This window comes from Ochotona curzoniae, unplaced genomic scaffold (assembly GCF_017591425.1).
Source record: "Ochotona curzoniae isolate NIBS_2020 unplaced genomic scaffold, NIBS_Ocur_1.0 contig_2927, whole genome shotgun sequence".
In the NCBI taxonomy this organism is placed as follows: Eukaryota; Metazoa; Chordata; class Mammalia; order Lagomorpha; family Ochotonidae; genus Ochotona; species Ochotona curzoniae.
This window is the reverse complement of record NW_024465654.1, coordinates 2,468,858-2,484,614: the sequence shown is the minus strand read 5'-3', so window position 1 is coordinate 2,484,614 and position 15,757 is coordinate 2,468,858. Positions and strand designations below refer to the sequence as shown.

General features: G+C 48.9%; 1 protein-coding gene across 2 annotated transcripts in view; it reads left to right on the top strand.

The window, feature by feature from the left end:
* The first annotated feature begins 1,642 nt into the window (after positions 1–1,642).
* Positions 1,643–15,757, top strand: part of ANO2 (anoctamin 2) — a 246,767-nt gene continuing 232,652 nt past the window's right edge. For both annotated transcript variants that reach the window (XM_040979008.1, XM_040979007.1), the window contains exons 1-2: positions 1,643–1,663; positions 2,185–2,502. In XM_040979008.1, the coding sequence (XP_040834942.1) occupies positions 1,643–1,663; positions 2,185–2,502 (339 nt within the window). The remainder of the gene's footprint in view (positions 1,664–2,184; positions 2,503–15,757) is intronic.

Below are 15,757 nucleotides of genomic sequence, written 5' to 3'. Positions count from 1 at the left end.
TGAAGGAGCAGGCTCAGAGAGAGGTGTTGGTGCCAGCAAGCGGCAGGACAGCTGTTTAAGCCCCTGGGGTCTGGTGCTGTTGCTTTGCTATAAAGCATTTCTCAGAGGTGGAAATACTGGGCAGCCATGAGACCTTGGCAAGTCATAGAGGTGGCCCCCTCCTGTGTGTGGTTTCTTTTCCAATGCCTGCCAGCCTGCTCCTCGCTCTGCCTGCTGGGGGCTCTGAGAAGGGCTGTTCTGGGAGGGGTACGGAGGGTAGCACAGCTCTGCAGGTGCGTGAGGACTCCCTCCCGTGTTGCTGCTGGCCTGCCTGCCGCTCTGTTCTGAGGGTTGGGAGCTGGGTGGAGTACAGGCTGGTCTTGGTGCCCCAAGAATGGCCTGGAAGCCTCAGCCTTTGGCTTGAGTTCAAGTCTTTCTAGGCTGTGCCCTACCCACCCTGGGTGGCCTGGTGTGGCCTCTTCTCTCTACAGGGATTCAGAAGAGAATGACAGTGCTGAGCCCAAAGAGCTCTTGCAGAAGGCCTCCAGTGTGTGTGTGTGTATGTGTGTGTGAGAGAGAGAGAGAGATGGTGGCTGCATGAGTATGTGGTGTGAGTATGAGTGTGTGTGCTGTGTATGAATGTGTATGTGTGTGGTAGGTGTGTGAGTGTGTGTGTGCATGGATGTGTGTGGTAGGTGTGTGAGTGTGTTGGAGGGCCTCCCTTTCTTCTATGCACTCCCTCCCATCTGGCCCATGGGAGCTTGCTTACCTTGCTGAGGCACTGCATACCGTGGGGCCTTTTCCATCTTCAGTGTCACCATATCTTGGTTTCCCTCTCTCTCACAGATATTCCTCTGCTCCCTGGCTCTCCACGCCGGCTGAGTCCTCGGGCAGTGGCCAGAGAGGGTCATGCACAGCAGTACCTCAAGGTACCAGGTCCCCAGGCCCCAGGCCCACAGGACAGCCACAGTTCTGGCCATACCTCCGATGCAGAGAGCTCCTGCAGCAGCTCTGTAAGTGTGGGTTGGGGACTGGGCTGGCCGTGCTGGGCTGGGACGGAAGAGGGGTGCTCAGGTTGTGGGGGGAGGAGGTGTCTGTGTGAGAAATCCTGGATTTTTTGTTGGCTGTATTTCCAAGGAATGTTGGTTTTTCTGGTCAGGGGGTTGGGAATGAAGGATGCGAGAGGTCAGAGGTTGCCACCTGCCGGTCCCACTTGCGACACTCCTGGGCTGCCCTCCCTGACAGGCCCGAGAAACCTGTCTTTGCTGGTGGTGGCTGGGGCCTCTCCCCTGTGCCTGATGCTTCACCTGGTTGCCCTGGTGACCTCTCAGGTAGCTGCGGAGGCAGCTGGGTACCAAACCAGTAATAAACAGGGAAACGCCCAGAGGGAGGGAGGCAAGTCCCTCCTCTGCTTCTGCTCTGCTTTGCTCTCCCTGCCCTCCCCTTCTCTATCTCCCCAGCCTTGGATTGAGAGAGAGAGAGCAAGCATCAGTTTTCCTTGCTGCTGCCCCAGGCAGGGTCTGCATCGGTGGTTGGGCAGGAAGTGGAGGAGGAGGGAGAGGAGGATGTGGGGCTGCAACGCACACAGTGTGGAGTGAATTCCCGTGGGTGGGAGGGGCGGGCAGTGGGTAGATCAGGCAGCTGGGCATTGGCCTTTGTTGCAATGGATCCAGAGAACCTGCCGGTAAGTTGTGTGTGTGTGTTTGTGTATACATATGTAGTGTTTGCAGTCATATGTGGATACGTGTGAGATATTGTGTCTTTCTACACAGGGAGGGTTGTGTGTGTATCATCACGCACGTGGCTAGATATGTATGTGCAAGGCACTTTAATGTGTAGACAGGAGCTGAACAGAGGTGTTTGCAGGTGTGTGTGTGTGTACAGGGCATGTGGTTGTGTGTGTGAAGCCAGCAGAATGGATATGCAGGGCTTTGCTGCTGTTATGTGTGTTCTGTGTATATGCGTCTGTAAAGTGCATGGATGCCAGAGCATGTGTAAAGGCACAGATGCCCAGATCATAGACAGGTGGGTTCAAGACTGAGTGTGACAGGTGAACCTAGGTCACTCTGTCCTTCCATTGGAGCAGTCAGGGCCTCTGGACTTGCTTCCTAGTTCACTCCCTAACCCCAAAGCCAGTTGGCCTCCTCTGTCTTTTATACTATGTTTGCCGGCCCTCATCAGCCCCACCCTGTTGTTTCTCACCAGGTCATCAACAACTATCTGGATACCAATGAGCCCGCGTCCTCGGAGGCCCGTGTGAGCCGCATGCACTTCCATGACAACCGGAGGAAGGTAGACTACGTGCTTGCCTACCACTACCGGAAACGTGGAGCACACCCAGGCCAAGGGTCCCCTGGCCACTCGCTTGCCATCATCTCCAATGGGGAGACAGGCAAGGAGCCACGTGCTGGTGATATCGAGCTGGGGCCCCTTGATGCCCTGGAGGAGGAGCGGAAGGAGCAGCGGGAGGAGTTTGAGCACAACTTGATGGCGGCTGGCCTGGAGCTGGAGAAGGACTTGGAGGTAAGGTTGGGTGGGTAGACTTGGGCTGTGATGGGCACTTGGTGACAGGGGTTACTTTTCAGTAGCCTTGACTTTGGCCTAGCAGCTGCTGGCTTCTTTGTGTTGTTTCGTAGGAGGTCTTAGGTTTTGTTGCTCAAAGACTTGAAGAAGGGCTGTAGTCATGCTAGGGCAACTGATTAGGCCTAGGCCATTCCAGGAGGTGGCGTGGGATGCCAATATGTTCTGTGGCAGTTGACCTGCCTACAGACCGGAGGGGAAGATGTCCTTCCTGACTCTCAGGCTCCATCTAGTAAGCTCCTCTGCAGTTTTTCCTTGGGGTGAAGATCTGGTAGTCCCAGATAATGGATCAGCATTCCTCTGTAGAGCTCTTCATGGAGGAATGTACATTCCAGGGCCTCCTGAAGGGCTGATTTGGCACATTGTTGAGTAGTGATGGCACACAGCCCATCAACTTGTAAGCTTATGTATTCTCTTACCTGTAGTCAGTGGACTCCTGGAGGGAATCCATCAGATTGTGTTTATCCTTCTGTCTGTCCACCCATCCATTCCCCCTACCCACATACATATTCATAATCTATCATCTACTTCACACTGCAGTGATCTACCAGAAATGACCAACCCTCACCATCTCCTCTAAACTCACCTCCTGCCTCTTCCACCTGCCTGCTCCAGGACAGTGGCTGTCTATATTGTGACTTGGTCACCCTTGCCTCAGAGTCTGAACTGACTCTGCCCTCTGCTTTGGGTATGTCTTTCTAGACCAGTGCATGCTTGATTCCATCACCATGGATCCCTGCTCAGACATCTTCGCTGACTGTCCTAGCCCAAACATTCACACCTGCCACTTTCTGTTTCTCTAGCCTGCTTTGCCTTTCTTCACTGGCTTAGCACAGCTACCCCAGTTTCTATGAAACTGGATTGTGCTTCTTGGTGTGGGCACATCACTGTCCTTGGTCTTACAAAGATCATCTTGGCATTTCTTTGGAGAAACTCCTACTCTCTGCATGGCCTGCTGTTTCCACAGGCAATCATTCCAGTGTAGCACAGTTCTGGAAAATGTGGAGTGATGCTTTTACCGTATGCATTATATTTTTAATCTTAAAAATAGACTTTATTGTTTAGAGTAGTTTTAGATTTACAAACTGAAGGTAGGACAAAGAGTTCCCATAAAACCTGTGCCCAGTTTTCCCTATTATAAACATCTCACGTAAATAGGGCACATTTGTTAGTAATTAACGAGCCATTATGGCTGCATCCTCATGCTGTTTATTTAGATTTCCTTTAGTTTTTTACCTGCTGTCCTTTATCCACTCCAGGACCCCATTTGGTTGGCCCATCTCCTCTCTTCTTGGTAGTAACACTCTCTCAAGACTGTGCATTTTTAATTTTTAGAAAAGACATTCTGTTTATATCCCACCCTCTTCCTGATTTTTTCCTTCCCAGCATGATAGCTCTCAGATGGATGCTGCACATCTGTTTCATCTGTTACCTCCAAGGGATATCTTGTGTCTCCCCCAAGTAGCATTGGAGACTGAGGTTACCTTGGACCGGGTGCCACTCTGCAAAGCTGAGGATGAGAGGTTCCTTCCCATGATGTGCTGAGTACTGAGTGTGGATTTGTCCGCTGGAGCTGGGAGGTCCTGAGCAGCAATTCTCTATGTCAGCACACTCTTGAGCAGCCGCGTGTAGCAGTGCCTCATGGGAGAGGGTACCTTGTTTGCCTACACCTGGTGGCAGTTTGAAGAGTTCACATATTTCAGTAAACTGCTCTAAGTTTCCATGGTTCTCCAAAAGATGACAAACCCTTGAATATATCCCAAGTACCTAGGGGACACCTCAGGTAGTAAGTGACAGTCATGCCTGATTGTGTGTGCAGGGAGACTAGATGGAGACTCCAGAAGCTGTTCTCTGGGAACTGAGGGAGTTAGAGTGGCCTCCTGAGGAGTCCAGCACCAGTGCCATGAGCTGTGAGGCGTGTGGCATTACCTGAGTTCTTGCATGCTGAAACAGCTGTGGCTTGCCTGACACCCAGAACCCAGCACCCAGAACCCGAGGCCTAATGTAGAGTGTTTAAACCCGAGAAGGAAGTGGGCTGAGTGCTGGAGCACCTGCCCATCTACCCCCCCCCCCCCCGCCCCGGCCAGGACCTTTCTGCTGCCAGATGACTTCCTCCTGTAGCTCGACCTTTCCATCTGGGGAAGGTTGGGGACAAAATCAAGACTTCTCCAACCATGTGTCTAATAGTCTTGGCTTTTCATGACTTAAGGAATTGATGTCTTCCCAATTCACTAAGAATTGCATGAATAAAGGTAACTTTCTCTATTTAAGTTCACTCGTGCATCTCTTTCAGCTAAGCCTTTGGAAGCTGTTATTCCTTGTCTGCCAATTTGTACTCATAGGGGGCCAGAGGAGTGGCTTAGAAGTCAAAGACTATTTATGGAAAGACATGGACTTGGCCAATCGTGTTTAATTTTGCAGTGGCTTGTTGTTTTTTGTGCTGTATCCTTGAGCTCTTTTCCTAAGTGACTCCTGCTTTGAACGTGGGTGTGAAGCAGACTGATGGTGTTTTAAGGGCTTTTGTCGAGGGTTTTGCAAAGAGCTCCATTCCCAAAAGGTGGTCTCTCAGCCTCCAGAGCACTCAGGGCCCTTTGCTGTCCTGCTGTTCTGCTGTTCTCCAAGCCCACAGTCCCCTTCCCCAGCTTAGAAGCCTGACTCTGATTCTGGGAAACAAAGGAGTGAGTGGATGGATGAGTCTGCGTGCAGCCATGAGCCTTCTCCAGGGGGAGATAACGTTCCTGTTTACAATCCAGCCTCCAACAAAAGCGCCTACCCTGAGACATCCCAGCCTTCCCTGCTCAGTGCGCCATGGTACCCAGGAAAACAAACTGGCAATTATGATGGAAATGAAAGGAAGAACGGCTGACAGGGCTGTGAGCTGTGCCACTGGCTACCCAACAGGACAGGCACACTGTGCACAGTCCATCTTCCCGCACCCCTTCTGACTTGTGCAGAAGAGCCACTGAAGTCCCATCCATGAAGCCGCCCTAGCAGGTTCCGTGGTGTTGCCACTAGTAGGCTGATGATGGCTGTTTGGGAACCCTGGACCCACTGTGGTATCTTCCTGAAATATTCACCATTCTCTGAGCATTGCTGGTTTGGGAGATTGGTGAGCAGTGTGCCATTCTTCTCCCGAGGAGCCTGGAGTCTGGCCTGGATTAGGTGGTCACTGCTGCTCTTTTAGCTGCCTGGCTGAGTTTCTACTTAGAACTTGATTAGTGTCAGGTGCTGAGGGCAGGGGCACATTGGTTGTGGAGCTTCTGGTTGGCGCCTTCTCTTTGAGCATCTCCAGCCCAGAGAACCAGCACTTGGTTCATCCACAGCCATGGGTGGGTGGAGGCTTGGTAAACCTCTTTCCAGGAACAGAAGTCAGAAGGGATAGAACTTACGGGTGTGCTGTTGTGGGATGTTTTCTCTTTGTTCTGTTCAGATACAGGCACCCTAGAGGTTCAGAGTGGAAGTCCCAGGGTCTGGGGAGGGTGTGTGCTTCACTGCTGGCTCTTGGGGCAAACTTCCGCTTGTGGTTATGGTATCATGTGTGCTGTCCTCACACTGTCATCATAGTTAAGGTGTTGTGTGTGCTGCTATGTGCTGCCTCACACTGCCAACTATAGTTAGTTTCTGTGTCATATGTGCTCCTGCGTGCTGTCCTCACACTGTCACCTTTGGCATCCCAAAGAAAGCAGGTAAGAGAAGGGCTTTACACTCCAGGTGAGGGAAAAGAGAAATAGCAGGAAACAGGGAGGAACAGTTCAAGGCAATATGCTGACTTCTGAGTTTCCTGAACAGAAAGGCTCATGAATTTATAATATTTCTTTAAGAGTTATTTTGTTTATTTGGAAGGTAGAGATAGAGATGGAGCTCTTCCATCTGCTGGTTCACTGCCCAGATGGCAGCAGCAGCAGCATGGGCTGGGCCAGGCTGAAACCAAGATCCAGGAGCTCCTTCCTGATCTGGCCCAGGGGTCCAACCACTTGAACTCTCCTCTGCTGCTTTCCTAGTCCATAAGCAGGGAACTGGTCCAGAAGTGGAGCAACTGGAACTTGAACTGGAACCCACAGTGGGTTAGTGTGCTATGCCACATCATAGGTTCTGAATCTGTGATATAAATACCTCAGTTTTGACATTGAATACCATTGCTACCTAGTTTCATCATTTTAGGTCATTTAACTATGTATACTATTATCTGATGAATGTTTGTGTTAAACTGGATCAATTCTAAAACTTGAATTTGTTTATTTTAAAATTGTCAATTTGAGAGAGATTCAAGCAGTTGGATGTGCTGGTTCACTTCTTAAACGCCTGGGCCAGGCCAAAACTGGGAACTGGTAACTCAGTCTGGGTCTTCTACATGGGTGACAGAGACTCAACTAATGGAACCATCACCTTCTGCCTGCCGAGATACACGTGAGCAGAAAGCAGAATCAGTAGAAGAGGCGGGACTTTAGCCCAGGCACTGGGATATTGGTTTCTCGAACAATATTTGGGTTCTGTGTGCCAAATGCCTGTGCCAGACTTACTTGAAAAGAAATGATGGTATCAGTGTAAAAAATGGAAAGCCAGTAGGGCTGGCCACCAAATAGAAATAAAATAATCACATGAATTTCTCGCTGAACCAGTGGGTTGTGGGAGTCCTGGAGCTCTGGTCTGCTCACTCTTTGTTATAAGGGAAGTTCAGGCAGTGTCCGAGAGGCGGAAGCCGTATTGGGATCCATCGGAGGCTTTCTCTTTGCAGGTAATTAAAGAGGGACTGATTTCCTTAGGATTTAAAGCACCTTATTGGGTGTCATGTTTAAATGCCTTCATAATCCAGTGTGCTTGGACAAAGTGACCTAAACATTTAGGACACGCTCTAGAATGTAATTTGTCCCTGAAAATCTTGAGACAGGGTTCGTCTCAGTCATTTTTGGGGGAGAACCATCTATCTGATGCCTAACTAAGACTCAACAATATCATTATTGAGTCCAAGCCCAGGTCCTAGCATAGGGAACCCATTGTGGAGTTATTAGGGAAGGAACCATCTCTGTGCAGTGGGACTGGAGCAAGAGGTTTCTTTCCAAAGGTGAGGTGGTTTTCTAATCGTTCCCAAGCTCTGGCCCCACTCACAGTAGCCTGGAACCTGCTTGGTGATTGTGCTCTCCCCTCCGCACTTGAACCCTCTGCCCTTCCTGCTACTTCGGTAATTAACTCTGCTTTTGGTTCTGCTGTCTCTGTACCATAGCCACCTGCAGCCTCATCAGAGCTATTTGCTTTGAGCACGGAGATGAGAGAAAGGGAGGCTGGAGAGAGGAAGTGGACGTGTCAGGCGGTTCCTGTGGGGTGGAGCGTCCAGGTTGCCATGGATCGACTTCCCTAGCACCCAGTGCTCAGGGTTTTAGTGACCTACAGGGGATAAGAGTGTGTCCCAGGGGTTGTTAGCAGGGTTTTAGCTTTCAATCTATCTGTGCTTCTTTCCTCTTGAGTTCTTTTCCTTTCTTCTTTCTTTCTGTGTCATTGGGCGCATTCCACAGGCCATGATGCTCACCTGTTGTCAGGGCCTTGGTCATGACTGTGTTGGTGTCAGTTTAGTGACCATAGTGTATTAACCAGAAAAGGGACACAGGTACCATTTTTGAGGGATGTGTGTTGGGATCTGCCCATGCCATCATGGCTTGTCCTTAAGACCTCGCTGGCAGTGGGACCCTCCTCCTGTCAGTCACCGAAAATGTCCCATGTCTTATTAGGTAGTACCCTGGGGCCTCCTGCCCTGGGGCCACAGAAATCTTGCCCCCTGTCCTTTCTGGTCATTTTACCTCTGATTTGGAAGTTACCAATGATGATCACAAACATAGTTACCGTGCAGGGAAGGTAAAGTAAGTCTTTTGAACCTCATGTCAGGTGGCCCATATTTTACAGACAAGGAAACCGAGGATGCAGAACTCATTCAGGATCAAAGAGCCAGTGCCAGGAAGGGGATTGCTTCCTGAGCCTGAGTCCTCAGTCACCACCTGTCTCCTCTCTCTGTAGGGATAGCGCTTCTGTCTGATGCGCTCGGGATGATCAGTGGCTTTTGCCATTGGGATGGGCCAGGAAGGGAGATGAGAGCCCCTGTTCTCTGTGTCCTGTGTTCTGCCGATCCTGTCTTCCCTCCCTCCTGTTAGCCTAGAAGGAAGGTCTTGTGTGTGGGGGAACAGCTGGATCTCTAGAGATCCCTTTTAATGACTCCCTCTTCCTTGCCCCGTCCACCTCCCTGGGCTGCGTCTATGGCAGGAATCAATGGCAATGGGACTCACCTGGGGCAAGTCATCTGCTAGCTCCTAGGCTTCCATTTTTCTTATCTGTAACCATCGTATGGTCGTGTTGTGTTGGGAAATCTCCTCGGACCAAGCAGGAACATAATATGTACCAAGAGGACAAATGAGAAGGAGGAGGTGTGCATCCCAGGACCCTGTACAGCAGCTGGACTATTCCAGGAACTCAGTGTGAGTCTTTCTAGTTCTGTCATCTCAGAACCAAGGTTATTTGAAGGCTTCCATTTTTTTCCGGCCTCTGGGATGACCTACCTATGGTCCGAGATAAACTTCATCCTCATTCTTCCTCATCTGAGTCCAGGCCTGGCTCCGTGGACCAGTGTGAGATTCTGGCTGGATTATCAAGGAGACAATCACATCTAGGGAGATAGCTGTCTTTCCCCTCTCTCTCTTTTTCCTAGACTGTGCAGGGAGTTCTGTCAACAGTTCAGAGTTTATGTCACATCCCTTACCAGGAGGCTAGAAGACAGACCTGGAATAATAGAGATCTTTGCCTTCCTGGGCCCACGAATATGTCTTCCATCTTTGTGCCCTGATTTACACTAAAAGTCTAGCTACTGACATGAAACACCTGCTTTTAAAATTCAGCTTGAAATTGAAATGTGTGAATCTAGCTTGTAGAACAAATCCTGGCCAATCCCCGCCCCCCACCTTTCTTTTGAAAAATGAATAATTAGCCATCTGGTTTTTAGAATCCCGACTTTCAAATATCGGGTTTGTTTGGAGGGAATGCACCTGTAACTTTCTCACTGTGTCGTAGTTCAGGGGAATGTCTCTTTACACAGCCTTGGACTGTGTAACGGAGCCTATAAACCTACTCTGGGAGATGAGCATATGAATGACTGCCCATGCTGTAACGCAATACAGAGAAGGAAAGTGCTTCTTGTGGTCTGACTTAAATCTCTCCAGGGCAACTGTATGCTGGTGAAGGAACAGTTCAGCTGGTATGCACTTGATTGGGCCCACTGGGCCCAACATACGTGGGGCTTGGTCTCAGGAGCCTCATTTTTAGCTCTCATGTCTTAGGCAGCAGAACACAGCTAGGACTGGAAAATATCTTCCTTGTGGGCCTGACGAGGAGGGAGTCTGGTGGGGCACAAACTTTTGAGCTCTTTTCCCAACTCTGTCTCGGAGTCAGGACAGGTCACATGACTTGCCTTGGGTCTTAGGTTTCAGTGTTTTCGGCTGGTTTGTGTTCTTCCAGTCCCTGTCTCCTGAACTTGCATGCTCAGTATGGTCATCTGCATCTCCAGGTCTGATGTCTGACGGTCAAGTCCTCCGTACCCTTGCCTACAGAACAGGCTGTCCCTGTTCCAGTCTGTCCAGAGCCTTTTCCTTCTCCTCACATAGTATCTCCCCACGCTTTCCAGAGCCTGACCCCAGTCTCTCCTGCTGCCATCTCAACCCATTGGTCCACGTTGTCCCAGCCCTGAGGGAGGCAGGGAGCAGCTGCTGGGCTCCACCCCTGTTCTTCCTTGTTCTTGTTGGGGTATCACCTCCCAGCATCCAGCTCGTGAATCCCCCAGCAATTTCTTTGTCACCAGATCACATTGCAAGCTCCTGTCCAAATGCTGTCTGGCTGCTTCCTGTTCCAGGCATCTCCCTCCCACCTGAGTATTTGTGTTTCTGATTATTTATCCCCAGATGCAATGGCCACATTTTTCCAGGTTGAATCTGCTCATTGTTACTTCCTGCCTGGTTTGCTAACATCTCCAGGTCCCTTTTGCAGCCACTTGCTTGGCTCGGAGACATGGCTTTCCAGTCCTCAGTAAGTATCCTATCTTGGGAATGGGCTGGGGAGAGCCAGTTACCCTGTCGAGAGGGGCCCCACTCCACCTGAAGGCCAGACCATCCCCCGGAGAACGTCTGAATTGATGAACACAGAAAGCCCTCAAAGAGCTGCCAGCGGGGGAATGACCTAGACCGAGACCTGTCCCAGCTGTTCAACTTTCTCTGGGACTCCTGAGCCGAGAACAAGGAGACGCCTTCCTGCCCTCTCGGCCTTGGCTCTTTCCAAACAGCCATCCCCAGTTCTAATTAAAGGCTCAGCAGATGAAGTGACCCGGCGCCAGATGAGGGGGTTGGAGGCTGTGCTGTGTGCATGGCCACTTCCTGTCCTGACTGCATCCATTGGGAATGGGGCTGTGCTGAGAATGGCAGGGGCCACAAGTTCAATACTGAGGAAAATGGAATGCACCTCCATTTTTTTCTTTAAGGGAGAATTTTTATTTCATTTTTGAAAATTGTAAGCCCTTGATGACTCAGAAAGTTGGATTTGGAAGGGGCCTTGGAGAGTCTTTAATCCACATCTCGTTTTACAGATGGAAGTTCAGTAATTTACTCAGGTTCACAAGAGCTTGCTAATGTGTTCTCTGCCCCCTAGTTGGGTGCTAAGATTAGGTTATGGGAAGTTCTCTTGCCTGGCAAGGCTTGGAAATGGATGCCTGACCAAAACTATACTGTCTTCAAGGAAAGATCTCATTTTTCCTAGTTGCCAGTGTCTTCCTTCACTCTTTACCTTGAATCAGAGCTTAAAGGCGAGGTTGAATGTGGTGGTGTCTCTCCAGCTCCCCAGAGCTCGTGGTTAATCCCAATTAGATGAACATCCAGGACAGTGACATAGGGTAGAGCTGGTTGTTGCTCCTGAGACAAAGGGTGGCAAAACTGGGCTGATAGGTATCCCCAGCTTAGACACAGAACCTCTGCACCCTGTCTGCCTTCCTACCCACTGTGCCTGGGAATATGGAATGTGTTGCTGCTTAGGAGGGCTCTGCAGAAGATGCTGATGAATTTGGAGAGATTTTACAATTCATGTGGGGAATTCAGCAGCTGTAGCTTGAACCACAAAGGCGCTCTTACGCGTACACACACACACACACACACATACTGCTGTGTCACTGCCTTCAACCCCCATCCCTATGTCCCTGATCTGGAACAAGAGCATGCACACACACACACACACACACACACACACACACACACACACACCATGCAGACACATGGAAACCTATGTGAGCAATCAGAATGACAAAGGAAAAAGGATTAGCTCCCCTTCAGCTCATATGTTAGGAGACGGCATGGCTCTAAGAACATACTTCCAGAATTGTGGGAGCCACGCATCTCTGGTTTGCAGAGCTATTTGGAAAAACGGAGCTGCTTCTCTACTAAGGATTTTTTTTTTTCTGCTAAGGATTTTATACTTTCCCCAGGGAAGAAGTGAAGGAAGGGAACAGACCCTTGTTGGCTACCCAAATACCTGCCAAACTTAAGTTTTGTGACCAACCCTGCTGTGGAGTTGTAATCATTGTGAAGTGACTGTTTCCATCTTATGGAAACGGAGTGGGAGTCAGTGCCGTGTACTTTCGGTGACACGGCTGCTTTCTCAGTTCTCCCTGCTGGAGTCTTACCTGATGGAGGATCTCTTGACCCAAGGTCTCCGAGGGGCCATGTGACTTAGGGAGACAGCTGCTAAGCCAATAATGGTGTCTGTTTCCTCTCTGAAGATGGAAATCGTGCATTTTGGATATTTGGCTGAGTTGTTAGCATTCCTAATAAGATGAAGTCTCTAGCCCTCCAAGGTGTGATTAGAAAAGAACTATGAAAGAAATATTCACCAGCCCCCCAGGCTGAGACAAGGTCCAGAGGTGGTCATTTCAGTCACAGAGTTCACCGTGAGCTTCTCTGTGTGTAGCCATGGGACTGGGCATGAATCTAGGGAGTCCCATTTCGAGCAGGTAGCAGGGTGAGACTCTTTCTTGGGCTGTTGCTGGGGTTCTGTTATGTGCTCAGCCAGTTTTCCAGTTTTAGAAGACCTTTAGGACAAACTGTGTGTTGAATATGCTTCTCTGTGCTATTCTATAAAAATGTATCTGAATCGCCAATGTAGAGTTTGGTGAATTATCTCTAAATGGACTCACAGTGCCACCCAGATCAATAAACAATGCATTTCCCACCTTCCGCAAGTCCTTCCCATGTTTCTTCCAGGCCATGACCTCCAAGCTAAAAGATCATGACCATTCTGACTTTGGGCCTCCCAGATGATTTTTGCCTGTTTTTGAAATTCATGTAGATGGAATCAGACAAAATACATTAAAGAAATGAATGTCTGGTAGGTTTTGGTGAGCAGTGCGTGTGTGAGATATCTCTGTTACAGTGTGTAGTAGTGATCTATTCATTACTATAGCGTACTGCAGTGTGTGTCATGTTGCACTCTCATTCTGCTGCTGATGGACATTAATGCTGAGTAGGTTGCTCTGAACAGTATTGCTGGGATTAGTATCATTACCTGTCTTTTTGTTGAATGCATTCCTGAAGGGTATATGCCTTAGAGTTTCTTAGTCATAGGGTAAAGTAATTGAAAGACAGAATGATAGGAACAGAGAAAAGTAACATCCATCTGCTCGATCATGCCCAAAATGTCCACAACAACCAGGGCTGTAGCAGAAATGGGAGAAGTGAGAGAGGCCGCACTTCTTGCTTTCTCCATAAGTAACCCCAAACCTGCCACAATTTGCACATTAAATGAGTGCATTCATTTATCCTGGTCATCTTAAAGAGGCCTCACCTCTAATAGCACCACGATGGTGATGAAATATCAACATGAAGCTTGGAAGGGAATAAGTCACATTCAGATCATGGTATTGCCATCTTACACACTCCTTTATCCCCTCCCTTTTTGTGCTGTGTTTGTCGCATGAATTGAAGACTCTATCAGAAAATGTGCCAATGTTTGGTTTCAACTATAAAATATATTTTAAGGAAACTAAATAGAATGTTTTATATTTACAAAATTTTAAGAACAATGTATTTTTTTTTGAAAGATGGAGTGGTAGAAAGAAAGAAGAAGGGGAGGAAGAGAGAGAGTTATTCCTCCAAATGGTTACAAAAGCCAAGCCTTAGCCAGGCCAAGGCCAGGAGCCAGCAACTCCCCCTGAGTCTTCTGTAGAGGTGCAGGGGCTGAAGCACTTGAGCCATCTTCTGCTGTCTTTCCAATATCTTGTGCAGTAAGTTGGATTGGAGGCAGAATAGCCAGGACTCAAATCAGTTCTCTAATATGGGATGCTGGTATTGCAAGCAGTGGCTTAATCTTTTGCGCTTCTACCTGGCTGTGGGAGCAAGGGAATAATCTGCTGAGTCTCTAAGGGCCTTGGAGAGGGTCTTGCTCCATCTCAAGGCTGCTGCCACGTGTCAGTTTGAAGGTTAGTTCCACTTGGCTCTGTGGATTGGCAATGAGGCCGTTGGAGTTGGCAATGGCTATTGGTGTAGAGGAATGAGCTCTGGGGCCACAGCAGGCCATGGTACCTTCCCTGGGCCCATGGGGGAAGATTTTCCATACCGCCGTGGGCTCAATGCGTCTGGGAATGATCCCTTCTGGGCAGAACTGCTTCTCCCAAGATGCAGATTGGGGCAGACAAGACAAGTAGAGTGGAATTTCCAGTCCCTGGAGTCACCAACTGGAGAGGACCTGATGAGACTTATTTTCCACCTGTGCACCTGTGTTTGCTGTGTGTAGATACTCCATGTCTGATTTTCTTCTCTTCCCAACCCTGAGTCCTAGGCCTGGCCTTGTTCCTATGACTTGCTGTTGAGTCCTTCAGGGTACCAGGAGGTAAAGAACCTTAGAGGGGAAATGATACAAGCACCCCAAGGCTGAAACCCTACTTAAGAAAGGGTTTCCTTCACTATGGGCACTGACCTTAAAGATTTTACACTCTTTTTACCTGGTACTTTTTGCTTTGTTGACCAGGAGTTAACTGCTGGTCGTGACAGGTGGGAGCCTATTACAACTCCCTCTTCCCCACCCCTACCCCAGCCCAGTGACACAGGAGGAGACCTGGCCCTGGCTCCATCCCTAGAAGATGACTCTTGGAGTGCATTAACGTGGAGCTGTCTCGATTCCTCCTTGCCTCCCCCTCCCCTAGCTGTCAATGACTTGTGATTTAGCAAATCTTATCTTGGGATGTGTAAACTTACTGGTCCAACTCTTCTCCAGGGGCATGGAAGTTATTTGCGGGCAGAGAGCATGAGGAAATGATCCATACATCCCTGGATGTGTGTGGGGAAGCATTCATGCTTCATGCCCATTATGACATGGAAACATTTCTTCTTCATCTCTCTCTTTAGATTTTTGTATTTCATTAAAAACTGACATAAGAAGAAACTTCCAAAAGTATATACAGAGAATGGAATTAGAGGTAAGTTTAGAGGCAGGTGTTTGGCCTGGTGTTGAAGGTGTCATTATGAAACCTGTGTGCCACCATCAGAGTACCTAGGTTTAATGCCTGCTTCTAGCCTGTGATTCCGTCTTCCTGTAGATGCAGACCTTGGGAGGCAGTGGTGATGGCTCAACTAACCATGTTCTTGCCAGTCAGTAGGGAGCCTGGATCGAGTTCCTGGCTTTGACCCAGCCCTGTCCTGGTTGATGTGGCCATTTGAAATGGATGGTCTCTCTCTCTCTCTTTCTCTGTCTCTACTCCACCTCCTCCTCTTCTCAGTTACAATTCATAATAGTAATTTTAACTTGGTAAAAGTCTTGCATAGTTCCTTTCACAATGTGATTTTTTCTTTCCATGAGCTTTTTGAAGACCTCTTCTATCCCTAGATTTCAAAACTGTTTTTAGTTATTTATTTTTTGCACCAGAATACATTTATCTTTGGATTCCAGTTGATGTGAACTTTTTGAAGCACCTGCGTGTCAGGTGTTCCCATCCACAGAGCCAATGGGAGGGATGTAGAAGATATCACGTGTAAAGGGCCTGCAGCTGAGCCTGCTTTGCCGACGTTCAAAAGTCATCAGGTCTGCTGCTTCCTACTTGACTTCCTTCCTTTTTTTCTTCTTCATTTCCAGAGCCTCACACACTACTCCTGAATAAGTAATGTCCCCCGTCACCTGCCAAATAAACTAAATG